Source organism: Macrosteles quadrilineatus, unplaced genomic scaffold (genome assembly GCF_028750875.1).
Source record: "Macrosteles quadrilineatus isolate MER2022 unplaced genomic scaffold, UCM_ALF_1.0 Scaffold_9__3_contigs__length_116548681, whole genome shotgun sequence".
Lineage (NCBI taxonomy): Eukaryota > Metazoa > Arthropoda > Insecta > Hemiptera > Cicadellidae > Macrosteles > Macrosteles quadrilineatus.
The window spans coordinates 31,511,682-31,537,423 of NW_026542602.1; the positions used below are offsets into that span (position 1 = coordinate 31,511,682).

Consider the following 25,742-nt stretch of genomic DNA (forward strand, 5'->3'; position numbering starts at 1 on the left):
TTCACAAAAGACTATAATATAAAATATTTATATGTTTGGATAAGTAATCTAACCGTTCTAACTAATACTGTACCTATTAAAATAGTTAGATACAAAGGACATTTTTTTCTTTTCGATTTGTTATTTTGAGCAGGCATTAGTTATGTAATTAATTATCCTGTCCACTCATACTGGTTGAAATGGTTTAATCTGATAAAACCGACCTAAAAATGTATCAACTATATATCTTTAACTATGATTAGGAAGTACGCTAGGAAGTATTAACATGAATCAGTAAGTAACAGTAATAAATAGTTTATTTTTAATTTACATATTTTACAGGTGTCTTAAAGTATGAAATATTACAAAATAAAAAGCACAGTAACCAAATTCAGTTATTAATTGCTTGGTTATGTACACAAGGGTTAGTTCGTTGATAATAATTGTACAAAAAACTTAACATCTTAAATTGCAACTCAACAACTACTCAAGGTGTATTGTTCACTTAGAGGAAAAACTTTGAGTATCAGGTATATTATGTATATTAAAAAAATATACATTTCAAGAAAACATTGCCAATTTATTAGGTAGATAATTTATGTAGAATATTAGACCTCAATAATAAGATGTATTTTCTTTATTTATTTATAATGTAATTACATTACCTGTACGATATAATAAAATTCTAAGAAAATTAAAAAAATACATTGTATTACAGAGATATTTGTAATACTTGTATTACTTCCGGAAGAATAACAAACATGAATGTATAGGCACAAAACAAAATGTACAAATTATGTTTAAAAGTTATCGCTTATAAATGTATTAGTACAACCATAAGAAACATATTAACTTTACAATACAAAATTGACTAGATATATAAAAGTTGTACAAACCAGCTACAAAACATTGGCAAATGTAAAGTGTCCAATGAATATATACGTTAATAACGCGAATTAAAGTAACACATTTTATAGAGAGAAATAATTTGATCATAAAGGTAAAAAAAAATGTTGGAATATATTTTAGCAATATAAATTTAAGTATAGATTACGCCGTTTTTGATTTTGTTGGAAAAACTTACTTTGCATTTGCCATTTATGTTTTAGGTGTTAACGGCTGTATAAAGTGTGAAGTAACTATTTACACAATTGAACAGTCTTCGTTGAATTAACCGATCATTTCACTGATGGCTGCTGCGGGCACCTTGATGGTATTGACTGTGTTGGAGGCAAGACTACAGGGGGGGTTTAGGGAGGATGAAGTGTCTGAGATGGTGCGGGACTTGGGAGGCGGAGTCTTAGGGAGGGTGACAGACCCGTTGGGAGGCCCTACCAGGTCCATAGACTTGAACGTGGTGTTGCGGGGGAGCGTGGACGCGTGGTTCGGGTGTATATTAGAAGCTATGGAAGGTTTGACGAGGTGGAGCCGAGCCAGAGACTTTGCCCCGGGGGATCCCGAACGAGGGAGTGTACCATCAGCGAATATAATAGTAGAAGCGTCTCTCTCGATGTCCACTATGACACTCGCGGAAGAAGCGTGGTGAAACTTGCCCATGGAGTCAAAATTGAAGGACTTTTGCTGTTGCAAACTCTTCATCTCCAGTTTTGTCTTGTCGCGTTGATAGTACACTCCGGCAAAGATGAGAACGTTGAGGATGAGCAAAGAGCAGCCAACGGCGACGGTGACGTTGAAGGCGGTGGAGTACGCGGCGTAGCCCGCTGCCTCAAGGTGAGTGATGGTCTCAGAGTTATTGTGTGGATGATGGACGGTCATGCATGTAGTGAGTGGAGGGTCTGTGGTGGTCATCGGGAGAATCACCTCCGCCACCGTCAGGTTCCCTCTGCTACGGATGTCCTGGAGACGCCGTAGAGGGTCTGGCCTCACCACGCCGTCGTACAACCGTAGGTCGTCGTGATTACGGAACAAGTTATGTCTGGCTACCACGTCCTCCATACCAGCTCGGTGCAGCTCGGGTACGAGGCGCAGCCACACTGACAACTGGTGGGCGCGGTAGTGGTTCTTGATCCGCGGTTTCATACCTACAACATATGCGTAATCTATTCAGAATTTCTCACACAATCTTTGAGATAGGAAGTTCATAAAGCCTAGCTACAGTCTTATGGTTAAGTGGGAAATTCGATTAAAAAGATTTACCTTATTTAACGGTTTGGTATCTTTGGGTGCCAACAGTTTTTTTTTTTATTTGTCATTAATATGTTTTAAATATATTTATTTTTTTTAAGTATTCAAAACCATAATGTGAACTAAATAGGACGTTTTTAAATTACAATGAACATAAGGAGAATGATTTATACAAGGATAATTAAAGTTAAATATTAATAAAACGTTGATGAATTTTATCAATGTTTAACTCTGTAGACTTAAAAAAGTTTATTCTTCCAACAATTATATAAGTTAAATAATTATAAGTTCAGGATTGCCATTTAACAGCTTTAAGTAATTAAATAATCACCTTCTTCCATAATATTAATATTGATATTCAACGATGCCGAGAAGGGATTCAATCCTTGACCACCTAAAAGTTCTATAAAAGCAGAACCATGACATCATGTGACTATGACTTTTCTGTGGTAGATGGGACAACTGCGGCTGTTTTATAAACGTGTCCTCTTTCTTGGCAACTACTGTATATAAAACTACAATATAAACTACTGTATATAAGGTTACAGGTAGTGCAAGCTTTACGACAAATTCCTTTCTTTTATCATATTTATACGAGTTTACTTAACTCACCATTGCATAATTAATTTAACATAAAATGAGTTTAAAAAAGAAATTTTCCTATAGCAATTCGTTAAAACTGTATATTTAAAAAATTGATTTACATGTATATTTTTTTGCTGTGTCAAAATTTCCAATACTCATGACTACAGTATTACGCCCTTGAATTGCATTTAAAAGAGCTAGCTTAATAATTATTTATTACGTAAGAGTTATTCGCTTTGAATCAAAAGGGAGCTTTCGTTTATTCGATTGTAAATTTTCAAACGAAAATCCAATTATATTAGGCTACAAAGAACTGTTAAGGACAAGGTAAGACAACACCTATATTAGTATTTACTATATTGTGTGTTAGGATCTTCATGAAAGCATTACCTTTCACGTAATGCATTATTAGATTTACTTGTATTTTGCAGATTTTTTTAATTGGGCGTTTCATTTTTTGAAGGCATTTCTTTTAAGTATTGAACTACATGAACATGTCGATTCAATATTTCAGCCAAGCACACACAATAAATCAGGTTAGACTGATAGTAAGACCTTTCATATTGAAACTGTATGTACTTTAATTGCAGCCTAAATGTATTGTTATTTAAACACTGTCTACGAGTACCGGCAGGTAGCAATCTCAAAATATGAGAAAACTTGTATCGAAAGCTGATTTCCTTTTATTTAACTTCATAAAATCAATAGAATATTAATTGAAAGAATAATCTACTTCAGCCAAATGTCATTAAGTAATTTATTGTTATCAAAAACTGTAGAAAATATCGAACTATTTTAAAGTATCAAAAGTTAATTTTAAAACTACTTATTAAATCATAAGCAATACATTTTATATTTAACGGTTGCAGATGAACCATTTTTCCCAACAACAGCTTTTCAACGTTGTATAATATATACGTATCTACACATTAAACTTTTTACATAAACATAATTACGACGAAATGACATTTAAAAGTTAAATGCCCTGCTGTTAGGTAGAAACGACGTACTTATCTCTAGATATTTCTGATGAACAGGGTCGTACTCGTCCCAAGTGATTGTCCGGAAACGGTTCCTCTCTTTGGAGACGGCTAGCGACACTTCCTGTTTGTGGAACGCGTTCGGGCTCCTGAGACAGAATTTATTTTATTTTTATACTTAAAATATATACTTCATTAAAATATTAATAAATGTACACAAGTATCGCTAATTATTTTTTCCAAAAGGTTTAAGTGTATTAAAACTCTTTTTTATTCATAACGAATCCTATTTAATGCTGTGACCAATGAATAACTTTAAGTAAACTTACGAAACATTGAACTGTTAAGCTTCATGACCAGTAACAAAATGTCTGCTTATATTAATTTTGTTTTACGCATATAGCTTACATTAACAGAACTGAGGTTAGAGCTTGTGTTTCCTAAATACAAATAAGATAAATCAGCGATTGTTTATACATATTTTGCAGACTCGGTGAAGTGTTAGTATATCGAATTTTTCATATTTCATGTGTTGATAGTGTCCCTGTAACTAAAAAAAAATAAAAGCCCTGACGCTTATTTAATAGTCATTATATTTTATACAGCCAATTATACTCAAACCACTCACCCACTGCGCACGAAGTTGCTGAAGTAGATGATGACGGATTCGGAGAGAGCAACTTCAGTTTTAGTATAATTCTTTGGGAAATGCGCAAATCCATCGACTAATGGAGCGCCGAAGAAGTATGGTAGTTCTTCACCGTGTGCTGTTCCCAATTTCTACAAAACATAAAAAAATAATGAAGTGATAAATAGTTTATTGCCAAAAAATTTAAACTGATATCTAAAATAAACTCACACTTACAGTGAACCAAAGCAGAGCACAACATGATAGAAAAAAAGAACACTTTTTAGTAATTGGTGGAATTAATGTATTAGTTATACAAAGAATTATGCTGTAACAAACAATTCAACAAACATATTTCAATTGAAAGACTACTGCAAAATACAAATCAAGACCTTTCATGACATTGTTCTACTAATGAACCGTTAGGATAACGTTAATTTAAACGAGAGATTGAAAATGTTAATAATTTGTTGAGAGACAAATCGCAAAAGTAATTATAGATGGCTTATCGTTAGTGATGTAAACAACTGTTTACAACTGATTTTGCATTGGCATTTTTAATTGGTGATTTGATGGCACTCGGAATCAGTTAAGCCTCTGTTTTAAGCGTAACAAAATATTAACTAACTAGTGAATTGACAGGATTCTTAACTTATTTAAATTTTCAGTAGATACATTGTTTAATGTTAATCCCTAAGTACCTAATATAACTGTTACTGATTAACTTATATTCCAGTAACTTGTATACGCTAATCACTTGGTTACTTATAAATCCACTTTTGTAATAAGTGATAAAAAATTGAAAATTTTAAATACAGTTGATTTTATTTTCACAGACATAAGATAAATTATTGTGGGTAGTTTTTTAATTGATTTTAAATTAACAGAAATTGTAAAGATATAAGCTTTTAATTTTTTTTACCAGGAAAAATTGATTTAAAATCCTTTAAAATCCAAATAAGTAGTAATAAGAATGCTTAGAAAAGTATGATGAAACTTTTTCATCGTATAATATACGTAATCTTATAAGGATGTTCTTTATTGTGTATATTACTTGATCATACCTGCAGGGATAACTAATCTCATTATCCCATTAAACGGCTAATAAAAGAGATGCTTTGCTTGTTTGAGTTTAATCCCATTAAAATGTTTGTTCATTATCTTAATACCATTGTTATTCAATCAGTTTTGTTTGAGTTTTAGTTCAGCTGTTTGGTAAATAGCAAAGTTTGTTTGGATGCAATTAGCTTCATTATATCTTCTTTAAATTTATTAATTGAAAAACAAAGCTATGTTTTGTTTTTCTTTTTACACATTAATGACAAACTAAAACTAGCCTTTTATGACTAATTTTAAAAAAGATTAATTTTAATAGGTAAATACTATTATTTGAAACCACGTTTAAAACTGGATAGCATAGTATCGACTGAAAATGAAACTAGTGAATTTCTGACTATAGTGGCAAAGAAAAGCATGGTGCATAACTTACATACTGAATATTCATGTCCATAACAAACCAAGAAAGGAAGATAAAATATGCATCACATTAGACGTAGATGGATGAGAGAGTCGGTAGCATCATTTGTCATTTCTTAATAGCTTTGAAACATTTAAATATTTTTTGACTAATTTAAATACTGTACTAGTACAAAATTGATTGACAAAGGTTTGATATTGCTCGGCATTAAAACTAACATTCAAAAGTCGAACATTGGTTTTATCTAATCTAGAATAATAACGTAACAGCATAATTACTATTGAGCAATCATCGAGTTTGATTTTCCATAAGCTACACCTGGTCCCAAGGAAGTTGATTGTAATATTTACAAACCGTTATTTACAATCACAAAGCTACTAGTTTTGTCAGCATAGAAAAAATGTGTTCAGCACACATTTATTCCACCAGTACTGTATAAAGATTCCAGGAGTGAACATTTTTCACTTATACATCAAATACAGGACTTGATAATTTAAGGAAATGCAGAATACGCTTCTCACCTGAGGGTAGTCACCCTCTTTGGTCTGGTAGTCAAACACGTAGAAGAACGACCTCGTGGTCATGTCCTCTCTGTGGTCCCCTACACTCGGAGGAGGTTGGCTCAGCAAATCTCCCGTCAACACTAGAGGTGCCACATACTGAGCGTCTGACAGCGCCGCGACCGTAGCGTCCCTGGTGTTGATGGGATGAACCACCGTTCTCTCCCAGTCCGTGTACTCGTTTACCACCGTCGACAGGATCTCCGAGAGATGGTAAGTGTACGCGTTCCTCACATAAGTCCTTAGTATCTTGTCCCTCCGCTCACTACCGAACCCCGACTTGATATCGTCCGTTGGGAACCTCGGTAAGGATTCTCCCGTGACCACTCCGAGCATCAAGTCGTACTTGTTTCTACCGAACATGTTCTCGCCACGTTTATAGTTCAGGACACTGGCACCCGTGAGACCCGGGAAGTCTGGGAGGTAGTTGATGAGCAGCTCCTCCCGGAAGTCTGTTCTGATGACGACACCGTCCACGCTGGGACCGAAGGCGCTGAGATAGGAAGGGGCCGTGACGTCAGCTGAGAGTAACCTCTGGAGGGGAACGTCTCTAAGACAGTCCACGATGTCTTCGTTGTCTCTCAGAAGGTCTTCCGGAACGGAGCAGTTCACCTGGCGAGCCAGCGAGACCGCGTAGGATACTGGGTCCTCCACCAACGCCCAACTACTCAGCGCAGATCCGGAAAGCAGAATTGCCCGATGGAAAAGACCTGCACAAAGATGCAACGATGATTTTAATATTATTTATGTGGTGAGAATGAATCCCTTGATAAAATCAATTTAATTAGTTAAACACTCATTTGATTTAATTTAACTATTTGATAAACCTAATTTAATGTTGAATTGATAGAATCGTTCATATGTTTTTCAATCACAAGTATGTTTATTCAAGTCCTGGAATAGAACCAAATTTGTTTGTCTGTTTTAATTTACTTTGGATAGCTTATCTATAATTTGCCTAATAGCTTAGGAGAATCACACAACGATAGTTAAAATAATTGCTAACCCATTAATTGCATTGAGTATTTTTATTCATACCTTCCGTGTATTTATACCGTATATGATTTATTACTGATTGTGAAACTTTAAAATCCATTCTTAGTATGAATTTCATAGGTAACGTACGCTACTAAACTTGAATTATCAATAATACATTCAATAATCGTGATCATAAGAAACAAAAATAATGATTCAGTTAACAAATAAATTTAGGATCTTTATCTTCATGCTAAAATTGCTATTAAACATTCGTTTTTAAAATTGTTCAATGCGGGATTATTTACTCTAAACCCTTAAAATCTACATATCATTATTTCATTTTCACTTCAGTTGAATACACCCAGTGTTTAATCTAGCTAAACGTTGATAGGAACATCCTGTGTGGTATGGCATATTTTATGGAATATTAATACTAGCAAGACATACTACTAACTGATAACATACAGTAGAATGAGTCCTTGGAGGCTAGTGACCATCTTGGATAATTTAAAACAGCTACTAAAGAGTTATTTACCGCCCACAAATATTTTTTTCTAACAAAAAAGTGATTATAATTTAAATATCTAGTATGATGTGAGATTATAAATTTTCTTTGTAGTTTTAAAATGTTCTTCAAGGGAGTCCATTCAAGCTAACGGCCATCTTGGATTTGTTCGCCATAAAACAAATGTTAATTTCGTTAATTTTCGTTAACAGCCACTGAAGAGTTATTTACCGTCCAAAAAATCTTTTTTTACACCAGAGTGATTGTAATTTAAATATCTAGGAAAGGATAAGAAATTATCTTCGTAGTTCTTTAATCGTTTTATGAGTCAGAATGTCTAGGCTCCAAGGACTCGGTCGACTCATTCTACTATGTTCGATTTAAAATAAGTTGTTACAGCTGATCTGTTATAGATGAGACTGAAGTATCAGAAATTCAACGAACACAATAAAATATGTAAGATCGCACCTGGCATGACGGTAGGTGATATGATAAGAAAGTTGATACAAGCAGCTCCAGTGCTGTGCCCTGCTAGAGTCACGTTCCTAGGGTCTCCTCCGAACAATGCAATGTTCTGCTGGACCCAGTGTAACGCCGCCAGCTGGTCCATCAGACCGTAGTTCGCTACCCGCGGACTCGCGTTGGGAGCTACGTTGGCGTTTAGGAACCCTGCGAGAGATAAACGTACAATAATACAATGGTTTACTAACAATTAATTATACTCCTCCAATACTGTATCCAGAGAATTTACAAAAGCAGGTGTATATATTCTATTTTTCTTTACGTTACAAATATGCCCTACTATCTGCACAAACAGTTTATGACATAGCTAAATTAAAATATCCATATCCATAGTCAAATTGTTACACAGCAGGAAGAGAGTAATTATTATTACATGGACTCCTTCATAAAATGTACCAAATTGCCATTAACTGTACCCGAGATATTGCAAAAACATTATAGTAAATTTTTAAGTTTCTCAGCATGTAAGTGGCTTACACCGTATGGTCTTTAAAGAAAGCAATCGGTGGTACTTCTTTATTTTTGGTACGACTTTAATTTCTCCAGGGACCAAAACACTGTATTTTACTAATTGATGTTGCTTGCCCCTGAACTGGTAAAATAAATATATATATAGTGGTTTATTTACCTTTACTCTCGTCCCAGTTTAAAGACAGTTGTGTTATCTACAACCATGACGTAACTAAACTAGCGTCGAAACCTTGGTTGTAGATAATACACCTAGCCTTGAGATGGGACAAAAGTAAAGGTAAGTATACCACTATATAAAACACTTAATGTTTAATTTCTGTTAATACTGTTTTTCATGGAGTGGAGGTTTGAATGTGTGTAGTACTTCTTTGGTTTTAAATAACAAAACACATTTTAACTATTCATTAGGTAGGAACACTCTGTGGTAAAAGACAAACATTTCAGTATATTGTAAAATTTTAATTTTTTTATTATGTTCATAGTTACAAAATTATTTTTAGAACTACATTTAGTGCAGTTCTCCTTAGAGACAATAGCATTAATACTTGCCTAAGGAAAGAGGTGTGCATAGATTTAACTATATAGTCAATATTAATAAATGTACGATTGTTTAAAATAAACTTAAATTTTAGTAGTTTATTGAAATATTCGGAAACAAAAGTTGGCTTATAGCAGGTAACAGTTTATAATATTGAACAGACAATAGAAAAATTAATTTAATTTGTTACTCTCTATAAAGTAATTTTACATTCCCCCTTTTTGCTTTTCATGTATAAAAAAAAACTACGGTAGAAAATTTAAGAATTTAAGACCACAAAGGTGGGTAGAACAATCGACAGTGCACCGAGTAAAACATTGTTTAAAGTGAGGATAAATTACTTCAAAAGGTGAACCACTTACATTGTCCATAGTGTTTTACCAATCCCTTTCCTCTACTGCTGAGATCCCTTTTGTTTAACTCGTGTGTACCTGGATGTTAACTCTTTTTAACAACAGTTTACTTCGTTCATTGCTATTACTATTAACATCTCCAACACAAACTTGTATTTTATTGTTATCTATTTTAAATATTTGTTCGTCATAGGTATAATGTGCTATGCCTTATTTAATCACTAAAATTACTTTATAATTGTATTTACTTTATCATCGATAATGTAACTTACACGTATTTTAAGCTACGTAGTAGAATACAAATTTTGAATATGAACACAGAATACAACAAAATTATCTAGTTTTGTCCTACGATTTATGTGAAGGGTGTTTGTAGAATAGAGATTATGTCTTGTGTAAATTTGTTACTGACTAAGATTAGCTGTTTTCATTGATCAGACTTTAGCCTCTGTCAAAGTATCTATCATCTATTTTCTATGACCAAGCCATTCAAAACCATCACTCTAATATTATATCGAGGTTTTCCAATGACGATGAGCATATAAGTACCAAAGCTTAGTCCGCCCAAAAAATTTAAGTTACCTAGTAATTGTAGAGATGGATTTCAAATTGGAAGACTATTCGTCCCATTCCAAGTAGGGTTGGTTTTTGTTCATACACCCTCAGTACTAGGCTAATGTATTATAATTTCAAAACAAACTTTGCAGTATATAATAACAAAACAACTGTTTGGTCAGTATCGTTACTAAAAATGGGAAAAAGACCAGTGTCGTAAAAGTACACAAAATATACAGTGATTAAGTAAAGTTCCATGATTCGTACAGTTGTAGTGTTTAAGTATAAATTGGTAATATTGGGCACTGTTTCATACTTACTGTCATAGCTTTTCGTCATACTGTGGCTCTTATTTGTTTCCAGACTTACCTAGTATCCCCAGGCGATAGTTGATGGTGACAACAACCAGATCAGAATAGCTGGTCAACACACTCCCATCATACGGTGTGGCGGAGTTCCACTCAAACGACTCCCCGTGGAGGAAGATTAGGACTGGGTAGCGTATAGTCTTGTCCCGAGGGGCCGCTGGAATAAATAAAAGTCAATCGATTAGGGAAAACACTGAAACGGAAATAACAGGTAAATTTAACCTATTATCAATTGAAATCGATTATAAGAAATAGTCTACTTGTAGTGGTATACTTAGTAATGGTCTTGGTAGTTGAGTGGCTATAGGGGTCACTTTATATGTTTTTGAAAAAAGTAATAATAAGAAAATAGTTTGGAAGGAATGAAAATAACAAAACCTATTACAATAACTAATAAAAGTAGTACAATTTCAATCATTATATAATAAAGTGCCATACAACTTTAAATTAATTAGTAAAGTATGGTTTGAGTATTGGTTTTTTATGTCTACACAAGCAGTTTGAAGCGTGTTTCAAATTTTAATGGTAGGATTTTGACCAATTTTACTTACAGAGATAGCGTATTGTATTTTAAAATCAATACTACATACTTTGAATAGGAGCAAAGATGTTGAGGTAGAGGCAGTCTTCGCTCTGATTTCCCAGGAGAGGGATCAGCCTCCTGAGGGACTCCAGACGTCCCTTGGGCATACGCTCCAGAGCCTCTGTCTCGTTGGAGAGGTCAGGTAGACGCTGAGGACAGGCAGGACCGGGCGTCGTGGACAACCGCACACCATCCCAGGGCATCGCGGCGCGCGTCGGAGCGAACCTAGGAAAAGGAAGGAGTACAATTCTTGGCCAAAACCGTTGACAGATCTCAATACTAAACTGTCACCGGTTTTGTGTCAAAATGAACGTAGTTTCATTACGCCACCGACTGAGTAAGGCTATGTAATTACTGATTTATGTAAATACAACTTCATTATTTTAACCAAGTAAAACTGATAGCACGATTTAGTGTAGGATAGTAAAGATTGGTGTAAATTCCTGGATTCATGTGATCTTTAGCATAATGACAGTTCGTTTCAACATAACACTGGAGTCATCTTCAGGCAAGTACAGATGTATTCTTGTCTCTGCCATCTGTACAGCCTGAAGATGACTCCTATGTTAAGTCAACACAAGAGATCAGGTGAATCTAGGTAAAAACACCAATTTAGTTATTATTAGTATTTAAATGTGGTCAAGAGGCTAAAAACCAATAAAATGATCCTATCTCAATATTAAAAATCTAGAAAAAAAATGTATTTTAGACTTTTGAATTTTATTTTTATGATGGATTTCCTACTCTTAGATATTCCATCCTTATGTTAAATAACTAGCCATAATCATAACAAAAGACACGCAAATAAATCTATTCAGAAATGAAACAAGCACTGCGAACTTTATAGCTGAACTAAGCTATCGGGGGTATGGGGTTTCTATGCTTCTAACGAGGCAAAGAAAGGATTTTCACTGGGAACGGTATATAATCAACAAAAGTCACACGTTTAATGTTTTATATGCAACCCTAAATTGTTATGATTGAAAAAGTCTGGATAGACTGACCCATATGCTACAATTGGTGTAACAAGCCAAACTAAACATAAGCTACATTTTCTTTCGTATAAAATAAGCTTCCAAATTACTAATTATACTTGGAAAAATATATGACAAATCAACCCCACATGGTGTAAGAAAGTTATTTAAAATAAGTTTAGCTTCATTGAATTTAAAAGAGAATTTTTGGTTCAAAATCAATGAGTTTACGGTAATTCAACCTCATTAACATAAAGGAAAAGTTCAAACGAAATAATAATCTGAAGAAGGTCATTCTACTGCATTCTCTTGACATCAAAGCATTGATTGCAAGTGCATCATAGTCTAAAAATAGCACGTGTACACTGTTATAGATTGAATAACGTGTTGTGAAAAGGAATTATTTAATCGTGTTAAAATTTGATAAAGATTTGTTTATATCAAGGAAGAATTCACCTCCTATAAATGAAGTGAATTATCCTATAAATGAAGTGTACTGTATTGTTTTACTGGCTCTAAAATTATGTTGAATAGTTATTGGTAACCACCTAGCCACTCATATTCACCAGTTCAGTGCTTCATGTAACCACAAACACGTAAACGTGCACTCAGCCACAATGTATATTACTTGTATGAATATATCTACTTTAAACATATATACTATTAAAAGAATCTTTATCCTGTATATGAAACAGATTCTTTCTTAATGTATACAATTTCACTCCCATTATTGTTTTCTAACATAAATACACATGTATATTAAACAGCATATTTTTGATTGTAGATAAGAATGTGGTGTAAGCTATTAAAATGCCGTGATTGTGGGAACTTTATTATTTTTATGTTTTAAATTATAGTATATCCTGTGTTATAAGCCTAGAAATCATATTCCAACAAACCAATTAGCTTGTTCATGTATATTTTTAAATATATGAAAATTTAATTATAAACAAAGTACTAACAGTTTAAAATCAATATTGAAAACGAACATAATGGAGTTTATACGCAAATCATACTTTTCTATTGATCTTATACGATGCAAAAATGTCTTTTAAAACTTCTCATAGGGGGATTATATAGATGTAATATAGTAGAATCCATTCAAGATTGCATCTTTTAGTGGAATAAGATTGCATCTTTTGCTCAGAACCCGACAAGATCTCTTTGAAAGAATGCCAGTTTCGCGCTTCTAAATATCAATAAACTCTGGAAGAGCATCCGCCTCGTCATCAGATTTTTATCTTTTATTCATATCTCATATAGAATATGCATGAAAATTATGTGTTTGTGTGTTTCCAAGAGACTTAAATGTTCGCTTTTGAAATAAACAAATGTTAACACATTCATTTGATTGTTCCGTGCTTTTTATTTTGTGTTTTACGGACATGTAACCCCCCCCCCCCTTGAAACCACTGGTTTTATTTTATTACTCTATAAATATAGGTACGGTATAATTTAATTTACTTAATTTTTTGAACCGTTATTGACAATTGTTGCAAGTAATGCCTTAAAACACAACATGGCCATAAATAACCTGATATCATTATTTATCTAAAATGTATCTCTACGAAGAAAAATCAATAGGTCTCAAGATTAATGCAAATTTAAAAATTCTAAGATAATAGGCTATTTAATGTCATTGTACCGCTTATTTCACAGGATCGTGTTACTATAATGTATTATTTTTTACAAGAGCAACGGTAAGTTATTCCTGATTTCTTGTGTTACATACAACATTTCGTTAGGAAACACAATTTACTTTACTTAATTTTACATTCAAAAAACCCTCCGATTCCTCCTACAGGTTACATCGAGTCACACATTGATTTGAGGTGAGTTACATTGGTCTGTAGTAACGTGCATAACTACTCAAAAATATATAAATACCAATTTTATAATAATACTAGTGTACCTATAGCTCGAATTCGAGCAATTGCTAAGTATTACAGGCTTTATTTTAAAATGAATAACAGTCATAATTTCTGATGACTTTAAGATTCGACTTAAAGGTTATGGAAATACTCAAGATTTACATAACAGATCGATATGATCAACATTTCTTGTAAATATCTTATAATTTTTAAAGCTGATCTTGTTTTTTAACGAAAAAAAATTAAAAAAAAAAAATTATTTCTATTTCTTCTCCTTGGTGGTGTTCTATGACTTTCCTATGTTCCCATAGTTTGCAAATCGGCTCTTTCAATGATTACTAAGAAATGCAGCATAGTGTTATTTCAGTTTTCTTTTTAGTATATCAAATTATCCAGGCTCTCCCGCTTTTTCCATTGTAATATTTACAACAACCCAAATTCAAATAGTAATTTCAACCAAGTCAGTAAATGTTTGTAGCTAACTGTTCAATTAGTAAACTTACTGACTGTTTACAATTAACATATGTTCCTCTTCTCACTTTTAATTTCCGACAACAGCTGGAGTTTCATAACAGTGTTTGTTTCCCATGTTAATCTTATGGAGGAAAACAAAACTTTAAAGAGCCCCAGGGCCTCACTCTCTAATTATTTCCCTAAAAAGAAAGTTTCCTGCACAACTTCACGTTACGCTCTTTCCATTGACACCAAAAACATGTAAATCGGCTCAGTAGCTTCGGAGGAGTAATTGTTACAAAAAATCTGCTTGCGTATTAAATAAGTACTAGTGTACCGGTTGCTTGAATTCGAGCAATTGCTAAGTATTACAGAAGTTATTTTAAAACAATTAACAGTCATAATTTCTGATGACTTTAAAAGATTCGACTCAAAGATTATGGAAATACTCAAGATGTACATAACAGATCGATATAATCAACATCTCTTGTAAATATCTTATCATTTTTCAAAAGCTGATCTTGTTTATTAGTGTTTTAGTTGTTTAGTGTCAGTAAATGTTTGTAGCAAACTGTTAAATTAGCAAACTTATTGACTGTTTACAATTAATATATGTTCTTCTTCTCACTTTTAATTTCTGACAACAGCTGGAGTTTCATAACAATTTTTCTTTCCCATGTTAATCTTATGGAGAAATACAAAACTTTAAAGGGCCCCAGAGCCTCACTCTCTAATAATTTTCCTAAAAAGAAAGTTTCCTGCACAACTTCACGTTACGCTCTTTCCAATGACACCAAAAACATGACAATTGGTTCAGTAGTTTCAGAGGAGTAATTGTCACAAAAATCCTGCTTGCGTATTAAATAAGTACTAGTGTCCCTGTTGCTCGAATTCGAGCAATTGCTAAGTAAATATTTGTAGCAAACTGTTATAATACTACCTATATTAGCAAACTTATTGACTGTTTAGTATTAACCTATGCTCTTCTTCTCACTTTTGATTTCTGACAACAGCTGGAGTTTCATAACAATTTTTGTTTCCAATGTTAATCTTATGGAGAAATACGAAACTTTAAAGGGCTCCAGGGCCTCACTCTCTCATTATTTCCCTAAAAAGAAAGTTTCCTGCACAACTTCACGCTACGCTCTTTCCAATGACACCAAAAACATGACAATCGGTTCAGTAGTTTCGGAGGAGTAATTGTCACAAAAATCCTGCATGCGTATTAAAAAAGTATAAATAGATAGATATAGATAGATAATAGATACATAACATGCATACAAATGAAAACAAACCTTGCTCCTCGCTAAGATCTATCAATGAATCATACATTTAGGTTAAAATAAACTTTGGGTTTAACATAAGCGAACGTATCTAATACAAAAACTGTAATATAAAACTAAATTCATTTGTAAAATTTTTTTAAATTGTTCGCAGATATTATAAAAACATAGATAAAACAAGACATACATAATTTTACAATTTTATCTGCAAGCTAAGGCAGTAAAAATTCATTGTCAGTTATTTTCAATGTCCTAATTTTGTTTAAATTTTTTGCAGATAAGGGACCACAACGAACATGCATGCTACACTGTTATCGATCTTTGTGTTACAATGAAATGGAGTAGTAAAACCTAATATCCTAATAACCTAATAACCTAGTTTGTTCAATGGACTTAATTCTTCATAGTGTAATTTAACTGTTATGGTGTATAGTACCTATTAGGTCCTATCGGTGGCGTGGCGTAGGGTACTCCAAGGAATACTTCGATGGGTTTGAGGCTCCGAGCTGGGTTCATGGTATTGATGAAACCTTGTAGCTTACCGTACCGGGTCTGCACTATCCTAGTTAAAGTACTTCCTGGAACAATAAATGTTGGATGAAATGTTATAGAAGAAAATTGAAATATCATAGATAACAGACTAAGAAGGTAAAATTATGTGACACTAATTCATTAAATATTGTAATTTTTCTGACCGTGCAAAATTACAACTTATTTCTAAATAGGTTAAAGAAAACTAAGGTCCCATTTTAACAAAGCAAGTGTGAACTCTTTAATTGTATGTGTCCACTTTTTCGTTTGTATTTCAGTAAAACTTTAAGTTATTTACTTTGAACGTAAACTATGTTATTTATCGTTCTTGGTTTTAGATTTGGCCCTAGATACATGATTGGTGTGGGTTTTCCCAACTTAAATTTGTGAACCCACACCTACTATCGTCAAAATAAAACCGTATTAGGGTTTGACCCATTTATTTCAAGACTTCCGCATTTTAACTAAGGATGCGGTTTAATTGTTATCTGCCAACAGAGATACAAAACACACTTTCCAAGTTGTAGACACAATTTGACCACTCGGATAACTGTGGGTAATCTACTACAATTGCTGATGCCTAAACTTCAGATAGTTCCTGACAATGATGTCAAATCAAAACAACCGAAACATTTTTTTCTTTATTTCTTTTTTTACTGTTTTATTGGGACATTCTTAGCATATTAAACAATGCAGTAATAATCAAATATACTGCCCAGTAGGGGGTATGAATATAGATATGAATAAACTTAAGGGCTTTATTTACGGCAAAATCACCATTTTTACAATCAATTACATTCAAAAAAATTTGCTGATAATATTAATACTATTTACACGCAATAACTTTACAAATTGTGCTATAAGGACGTTGCTACATTATATGGGACTACAATGGGTTTGGGTATACCATACAATACATCTAAACTCTTGGTTTTCAGACAGTTTAGCTCGATGATGTTATAATCAGCTCAGGAATGAACATGGACAGCTATGACGTACGATTCAGCTTAATACTACACTGAATTAGTCTTGTTGGTATGCTTTCATGGAACCTCATCAAGTGGCTTTTGACAGTCAAACAATATACTAGAGTCACTGCCTTATTTCTAGGACGTCTATTGCGATACAATAAACACTTATGTGCAAAAGCTTTAAATTAATAGTTAACAATTTTCAATTAACGAAAACATCACGTCTTTTTACCATTAGGTATAAACTTAGAAACATCTCTGTAGATACCAGAATGAGGTCCAGACAATGTATACACCCTACAATCTACATTAATTGTACCTCCATCAGATGATCGGGCCAGGAGCAACAGCAGGATGTTGAGGATGAGCCACACCAGGCGCTCAGCGGGTACCATGGCGCCTCATCTTCGCTGAGGTACCCGCTACGGTGTAGTATATTTCCTGGATGTCACTTCCATCGTTGTTTGGTTCTCATCTGAAACAAATTTGGAACTATATTTTATGTTTTTATCGAAAATTGTATTGCATTTTACGTTTTGTGTCAGATGTTCCTGGCTGAAAATGCTTGTATGAGGTAAACCCCTCCTGGAAACCTGATTAAAATCAAATCAAGTTAAATATGTGGTGCTTGTTTCCCTTAAAAATGTGGTAAAAGGTAAAAAAGGAAAAAAGGTACTGTATAAAAAGTAAGACCACGTGTATGATTGGGCTTCAATATTTATACTTTTAATTTTCATAGTAAGTTACATTAACTACTTTTTTTAATATTTATGTAAAACATTTTTCTACCAAAATGCTTAGACAGCGGTATTGACCAATAGCATTATAGGTACCGTTAATTATTTCACGCCGTACTTGAAAGTATCCATTTTTAGCAATTAATTGGTATTACTTTTAGGTCAATTTATATTAACTGCATATTTTTACTCCAGAGTTTAGAGGAAAAATAAAGACATTTCGTGTATATAAGTGAAGTGGGTTCCATACGTGTCTGTAGTATTTACTATACAATGTTAAAAACGATTGGGAACCAGTCGTAGATTTACAACAAGCCCAGCATCCACGTTCTCATGAGACCAGTTTGTTTAAGGCTCAGTTGAAACTCTTCCTTGAGAAGAGAGCAGTATTGTTGTTGCCATAGCAACAAGCGTCTCATCTTTCCATCTTACTGTAACTTTACACGACACACCAACTTTACAAGTGCAATATTCCTAACAAATCTTAGATAGCAGACTATGTAATATTATCTCTAAATTAAATTATTTCTTTAGGGTTTTAGAAACTTATATTTACTTAACACTCAAAGTCTAATGTTCCTCACAAATCTCAAGTGACAGACAAAATAATGTTTTTCAAACAAAATTTAGTTCAAACGAAGTTGAAGTTGAAAGAAAACCCTTTAGAGAATTATTCTTACTCAAAATGTACCTAATTTATATATTCAAAGTTGTATTAGACTCTAATCATAATCACATACATAGCAAAAATTTAAACTTGAAGTGATAATGCTCAAAGTTTTGTTTTTTAAATTGTCCCTTTCTCAACTTTAAGAGACTTAACTCTAAATAAATATTTAATTTTGTACAGGAAGTTATGAGGAAGGAAATAGCTTTGTTCAGTGAAGCAGTGTGCTTATAACAATAGGATTCAAGGAATAGACGATGCCTAACATAATACTTTATAAAAGGTTTTTGATCTTTAAGTATCTCTTATTTTATATTCTGTAAATTATTTTATTTTTTGTTTCTGTTGAATTCATTCTTAACAAAGGTTTTTTCATAACAGTTTTAGTACGGTAAAAGATTCACCTAATTCCTACATTCTCGGTTGTATTAATTAGACTCTAACGATAGTAACATCCGTAGCAAAGATTTAAATTTAAAGTGATAATTTCAAAATCCGTAAAAAAGACATGGCATTTCTACTTAAAGTGGGAAATTTAATTAAGATTAAATTTGTCTAGATTGGCTCACAGGGTTACTACCAATAGCCCTAAATAACAATATTGTAAAGCTCATCATTTAAAAATTAAAATTAATTAGACATTGAACTTTTTTTAATTATGGATCAACAAAATTAGTGATTAAAGCTTCAACTTTGTGAAGCTTACTACACATTTTAATAAAACCTTTTGAAAATAGTTAAAAATAATATCTTAAAAAAAATAGTTTAAAATAGTTGAAAATAATTTCTGAAGATAATTTTGTATATTCTAGAGTATTGTACATAAACAGTCATCAATCTTGTGTCTAAAATCAACTTAATCTTGCCATTACGAAGACTTACCGATACCAAAACTTACTGAAGGCTTTATTTTTTTGGTTAGTTTTATTTACAAACTCAGAGTCCCAAAGAAATCAAGAAGTGAAATTTTTACCCAACCGATTTATACATGTGGCGCTAGTGAAGGTTTGTTGTTTATGTTATATCTGGCAACGACAGTTGAACACGCTGGATAGGATTGGTTCCTGCGATTTATTTTACCTGGTTTAGTGTATAGGATTAAACGAGAGGATATTTTTTTGCTATCCTGTTCGGTGCTTATCTCCGTTGGACAAACGTACGTCCGTCCGCATTTGTTGTGGTGTAAAGTTCAGAACGGATGAAGCGTAAATAACTGTGATCACGCCGGTGATGTTCAATGAAAAATGCTTTGTTTTGCATTGCTCTAAAAAGTGGTGAACAATAAAACTACAAATTTTGTTTTCGTATGAATTTGTAAGTGCATTAATTAAACAGTTTCACTTTCATAGTGACTTATGTGTGATTACCTAATGAGTGTGTTTGCAATTAATACACTAAATATTGTATTCAATGCTAAAGTATCAGTTAAAACACATATTCTTTGTATTATTCAAAGAAAATTAGGGGTTTCGTTAATAGGTGTAGAAACCAGACCAGGTAGTTTTATTTTTTAAATGAGGATGCTATAAAACTAATAGTGCCCTTTGCGGTAGTTAAATAAAATGATATAGGGATATCAATCATAAATGTACAGAGTAACAAATTTTGGTTTATAGTACTTTTTAATTAACATATCTATGATTGTACTTGAAAATACTAACTTTATGTCTTATAAGTCTTAAATGTGTCCAATGTAAAAGCCATCACAGTCGATGGGAATGAAACTTATTTTGTAGATCACCGAAGCGTCCAAATTGTTACGTTCTTCTATTTGCCAATGCAGTATTTTACTCTAGGTGTTCTGAATGCTGATGGTCAGAACTTATTAAATTTCATAGCAATCTTTAGTGTCCTGGGTCCTATGTAACTAAAAGTAGTATGCATGTCTGGTGTTTCTAAACGCCTTATCTGCCTGTTCGTATGGAACCATTTCGACTCGTCATGACTTTGTTGCAATGTCAACTATGTATTTAAGTTGAAATCCGTTAACTTGTGCAATATTCAATTCCTACAATTCCTGGTGTTATCTTTACAAAATTAAGGTGGTTTCTTTTATGCTTTTCATATATATGAGTGCTGTAAATTATAACCATCCTCTCGCTAATTTTACTTTATCCTTTAATATGGTGAATCCGTAAATAAATTAAGTTCCAAGCTAAATATTTATTTTATTTTATCAAGAACTTTGTACCATTTAAAAAATGATGTTACCGTGAAAACTAATGAATGGAATTCAATTAAATTGAATACACAGATTTACTGAACATATTTGTTTATCCTTTAAAAAAAATATTTATAATGTAAAAAATCTTTTAATACAATTCAGTGTTTTTATAAAACTATGACTCATGCAATTTAACCTGTGAAGTCATTTAAAAACGTATAATGCGAAAATGTAAGTTCTAAGTAAAGATTCCACAAACAAGCCTCTAGAGTTTACAAAATAAAGAATAAAAGACTATGAAAACCCGCTAGGCTGGAGAGGTAAGTAGGCGTATTTACAGATCAGAATTAATCTCCACATGAGAGGGCTTGTTTAAACTTAATAATGGCGCCTTGAGAGATCCTTACCATTCATTATAACGTTTACCTTTCCAAAACAAGAATCCTTATGTAAATTATCGTTCAGTCTTTTTTATATTACATAAAGAGAAATCGCGAGTGTGTATTATAACGTTTATGTCTTTCAAAAACGGAACTCTTTACTGAAGCTACCATATTTTGAAAATCAATTACTTCTGAACAAAACATAAATGAATGATTTGAAATTATTAATAAATAATATTTGTAAACTTTATATTGGATTGAATGTGTATATGTTAATGCTTCACACAGATGTCTGTGCAATCTCCACAAATTTATTTTACTATTTCGCCAATCAATCGCTGTGCTGTTATGTTATGTGCACCAACGATGGCCCTAATCTATAATATAAATTTATAATTATTCTGTATAATCTAGGTGATTTTTGTGAACGATCCTTTGCAGAACTATATAATATTATTACCGTTAATTTGTATTCCTGCAATATAACTATTTTAAAATTTAAAATATTTAGCAATATATCCAACAAATTGAGTATTTAACTCCAAATTGAAAAGGATGAGAGGAAATGTTTAATTTAATAATTGATTGGTGGGAGGGAATAACATTATATAAGGCTTCACCTGTATAAAACTATAATCCACTCAGCTAGAAGGATTTCACAGATATAGTGTTTTGAAGCGCTTTGTTCGGTATAAACTGCATTGAAAAAACTGCTCTTTCGCTCTTTCTACTTTATAAATACGTTTTTAAAGTATAGTTTGGATTTATCTCAGAAACCCGTAAGTCAATGAAAATTATCAATGTACATTTGTTTAACATAATATGATGTACTAATCCAAGTAATAAATTTAAATCATGTATTATAATAGTACCTGTAGTACTCAACACACAGCTGTGCATATTTTTTTTATTTATGCTATAAAAATTCCATTCATTCATTGTAAACTACAATGGTCTAACTCTACATAAATGCTGGGCGTTGCCCGACGTCTTGGAATTTGAAGTCAGGATGACGAGTTAAATCCCAGACATGCCAGCGAACATTTTTAGGGTTTGTGGGGAATTTCAGGAGGAACATTTTACTTTAAAAAAAATCATAAAACATAGGGTCTTCCATAAGAAAAATTGAAGATGGCATCCATATTTGAAAAATTGTGGCAAAATTATTTATTTCAACTTGACCAAAATTGTTTAAATAAAAATGTAAAGCAGTTAAAATTTAAAATTTTTTTATAATCTCTTATATCTTCTTATAGCTTCTTCTTATATCTCGAATAAAACTGCTGGCCCTATTATATCAATCACCCTGTATACAGATGTGTGTCCATAAGCAGGAACTGAAGTAAAAATCATCCGATTTTCATGTAATTTGGTACAAACAATTAAATCTACGTTTACTCGAAAGATCTCGCGAACCAGTATGACTTTCCTATGGGAGCGGGGTTGTATTGTGGGTTTTACCCGGTGTAAATGTTTTTTATTTCAATTTTTTGACACCCAAAACGTAGATTTTGCAATTTATTTCTACACCTTATTTTTGCTTTATTGTGATGAAACTTTGTAGTGTGTTAAATGGTTAAGGAGAAAAAGCTCTAAATTCAAAACTCCTATGCAATAATTATGAGTAGTATGTAAATTGTTATTAATGATTTGTTTGTGGGTATAGTTTTTATCAAAATTGGAAAGATATTTAATCATATACTAATCCATCGACATTCATAACAAAACACAATGAATTATTTTCACCTAGCAGCAGGCTTAAATACTTTAAACTAAATCCGACAGGACATAAAAAATTTCTTATGTTTAAGGTAATCAAACAAAATCAAATCATCCTAATTGTTATAAAACCTAGTTCAAACATTGGCATGAGTCAAATAACTTATCAGTAGTCTCAATGTGAATCAATGGTACCAAGGAAAAATGGGTTAGCATCAGTCGTAAAAAGTATCATCAGAAACTAACGCACCATCTTATTCATTACGTATTGAATTCAACACACTTGTCTTGCCAGTACTAACAAAGAATCTATTATCACTTAACCATTACAGTAGGACATTTGATTTAATAAAAGCGTAGGTCCTAAGATGATCAGTTCTATCTGATGTTACAAGAAAATAATTTTATCAGCTATTTTAATATTTCAGTGAATATCGAATCACACAATCAGTTCTTTATTTCGCAAATATTTTTATGTATACATACATTAATATACGGTTAATCCATGACAAACTATAGATGCACTGTATATGTTCTATCGGGAAAATAGCAGAAAAATTATAACGATAAGTCGTCATTGAGTTGTTAATAATCATTCTGCAATAACAATCTTCTTATCTTTCTTACACAAACTGTAGGTTGAGCAAAGCACTATGTACGAATGAGTTCTATTTTCAGTACATGCATCAGGTTAAGCACAATGCATCAAGAAATACTAGCTTGATTTCCCAAGGCTACTGTGAAGTATCAAAACCTCGTCCCATTTTCACAAGACCAATGGCAAGAAAATGGTAGATGTTGTATATTTTAACTCCATTTCAAGCAACGCAACTATATTTAATTTTTTCATGATAATAGAATGAAGATTGTTATATTGGTTTGTTTTCGTGACGTAGTTTTAGGGGAGAATAATAAAACTATTATATAGATATATAAGGAACATCTAGTGTCTATAGTAATTTTGATAGACTCAATACAACGTCTCATTTATCATTTTGAAATCGCTATCTTATTTTTAAAAGCTTAATATTTATTGCCATAGAGCAACTCTAAATTTCTTTTTCAGTAGCCTAACATTATTTTGTAACGAATCATGAAAAAGTATATTATTACATATTTTGAATAGTGTCTACGTACATGAAATACAAAATCATTAATCATAGTATTTTCTGATGACCAACGATTGCGAAATAATCAATTGTGTTTTAAGCCATTGTTCAGTTGTTTTCAGTAGCCCTGAAAACTATTTTAATGGCTGTATTTAAAATAGTCCAAACACATTTTCAATTCAAACAGGTGAGCAAATGGCAGTGTAATTTATTATTTATTTTTGGTAAGAAACGACCAATGAAAAAGCGATTGTTTATTAGCAAATCAAAAGCTTGGATTCCAAGCTACTTTTGCAACAACAACTACACTTAAAAGTTTAAACTACCAATAAAATAAAGCATATCCTACGTCTACTTTACTAGAAAATCATATTGTAAAATCGTTTTTATGATTTCAAGTGTTAATTTTTAAGACTATTAAAACAGAAATACCTTTCATCTTTGTTTTTAAACCTTTATTTATAATCATATTTTTCTTCTTAAAACCCATTTAATATCAGGGTATAGTCCTTTTTGTCCATGTAATTCTGAACAAAATTGCTCAAGACCAAATGCAGTAGGAATAATGAGTGAAAAGTACTAATTGTAGTTTTGCCATTTTCCCAAGAAGCATTTTCATAGTCACCAGCTTCGTTTACACACGACATTTTAATGTCAAGCTAATGGGAGAAAGTGTCAGTTTGCTGATTATTATGTATTATTATTCATTATTATTTTATTTATTTCATTTTTCTGATTCCAACGGAAGAGTCCTTTATATTAAATTATTCACAAATGGTCTGTTTCCGTAAAACATACTGTTCGCACCATGTGCAAATGTCTAAGCTTTACCTCTATCCTATAAGTTGTTGACTATGTATCGAGCTTGGCACACGATCCTGCAAATTTTCAGGATCCATTTGTGTGATATTCATATTATATTCACATCCGTTTTATACAAGGACGCCACCTATGTGCATACTTTAACTCAAATATGAGTGAGGAATGAAAGTAGAATGGAGTGAGATGCCTTGTGTAGCTTTGGTACTGACTAAGACAAGCTGTTTCATTAGTGAGAGCCATTTATTGAAAGCCCACTGATTAAGGAAAGCTAGGTACAGTTTCAAACCATCAAAAAGCTACACTCATTTTTAGGATTGAACCGGTGGCATTTTTATTACAAGACGAGCACTATAACCGCTGATCTACTCTAGGAGGATAAACATGAGCTACCCAACTAGATACATAGTCCTTGTTTTTATCTAACACCCCTCTGCTTCTAGTTCTGAAATGGAAGGAAGGGGGACGAAGGTATGTATACCGGAATTAGCATCTCAATCATTTCCTTATTACAAGTTAACTACAATTATTCTTTAGAAAATTAATCGTTAATAACATGCTTAATAAAGATTTTTTATTTTTCCACTACACGTAATGATAATATTATATTTTAATCTATCAAAACCAAAACAAAGCCCATTCTATATTCTGAGTGGATAATTTGAAACTATGGGCCAAAAGTTTTAAGCTTTCATCAATAATTCGTTTGTCTCTGTCGATGTGATTTTCAAAGCTAGTGGTCACTATTGCATGCTGAATTATTCATCCAGTATTGATCAATCGTGTGAGAGGTCCACTTTCACATGCGAGTGGTGAATAAATTACTCCAAACAA

General features: G+C 32.5%; 1 protein-coding gene across 1 annotated transcript in view; it reads right to left on the reverse strand.

Annotated features, from left to right (window-relative positions):
- Positions 1-278: 278 nt before the first annotated feature.
- LOC129004085 (neuroligin-4, Y-linked-like) overlaps positions 279-25,742 on the reverse strand; it is a 42,916-nt gene continuing 17,452 nt past the window's right edge. Inside the window, exons 2-10 of the mRNA XM_054432476.1 lie at positions 17,630-17,785; positions 16,245-16,386; positions 11,235-11,452; positions 10,646-10,801; positions 8,306-8,506; positions 6,316-7,064; positions 4,318-4,469; positions 3,720-3,838; positions 279-2,021 (exon numbers count right to left, since the gene is read on the reverse strand). Of these exons, the coding sequence (XP_054288451.1) occupies positions 1,150-2,021; positions 3,720-3,838; positions 4,318-4,469; positions 6,316-7,064; positions 8,306-8,506; positions 10,646-10,801; positions 11,235-11,452; positions 16,245-16,386; positions 17,630-17,705 (2,685 nt within the window). The 5' untranslated portion in view covers positions 17,706-17,785 and the 3' untranslated portion in view covers positions 279-1,149. The remainder of the gene's footprint in view (positions 2,022-3,719; positions 3,839-4,317; positions 4,470-6,315; positions 7,065-8,305; positions 8,507-10,645; positions 10,802-11,234; positions 11,453-16,244; positions 16,387-17,629; positions 17,786-25,742) is intronic.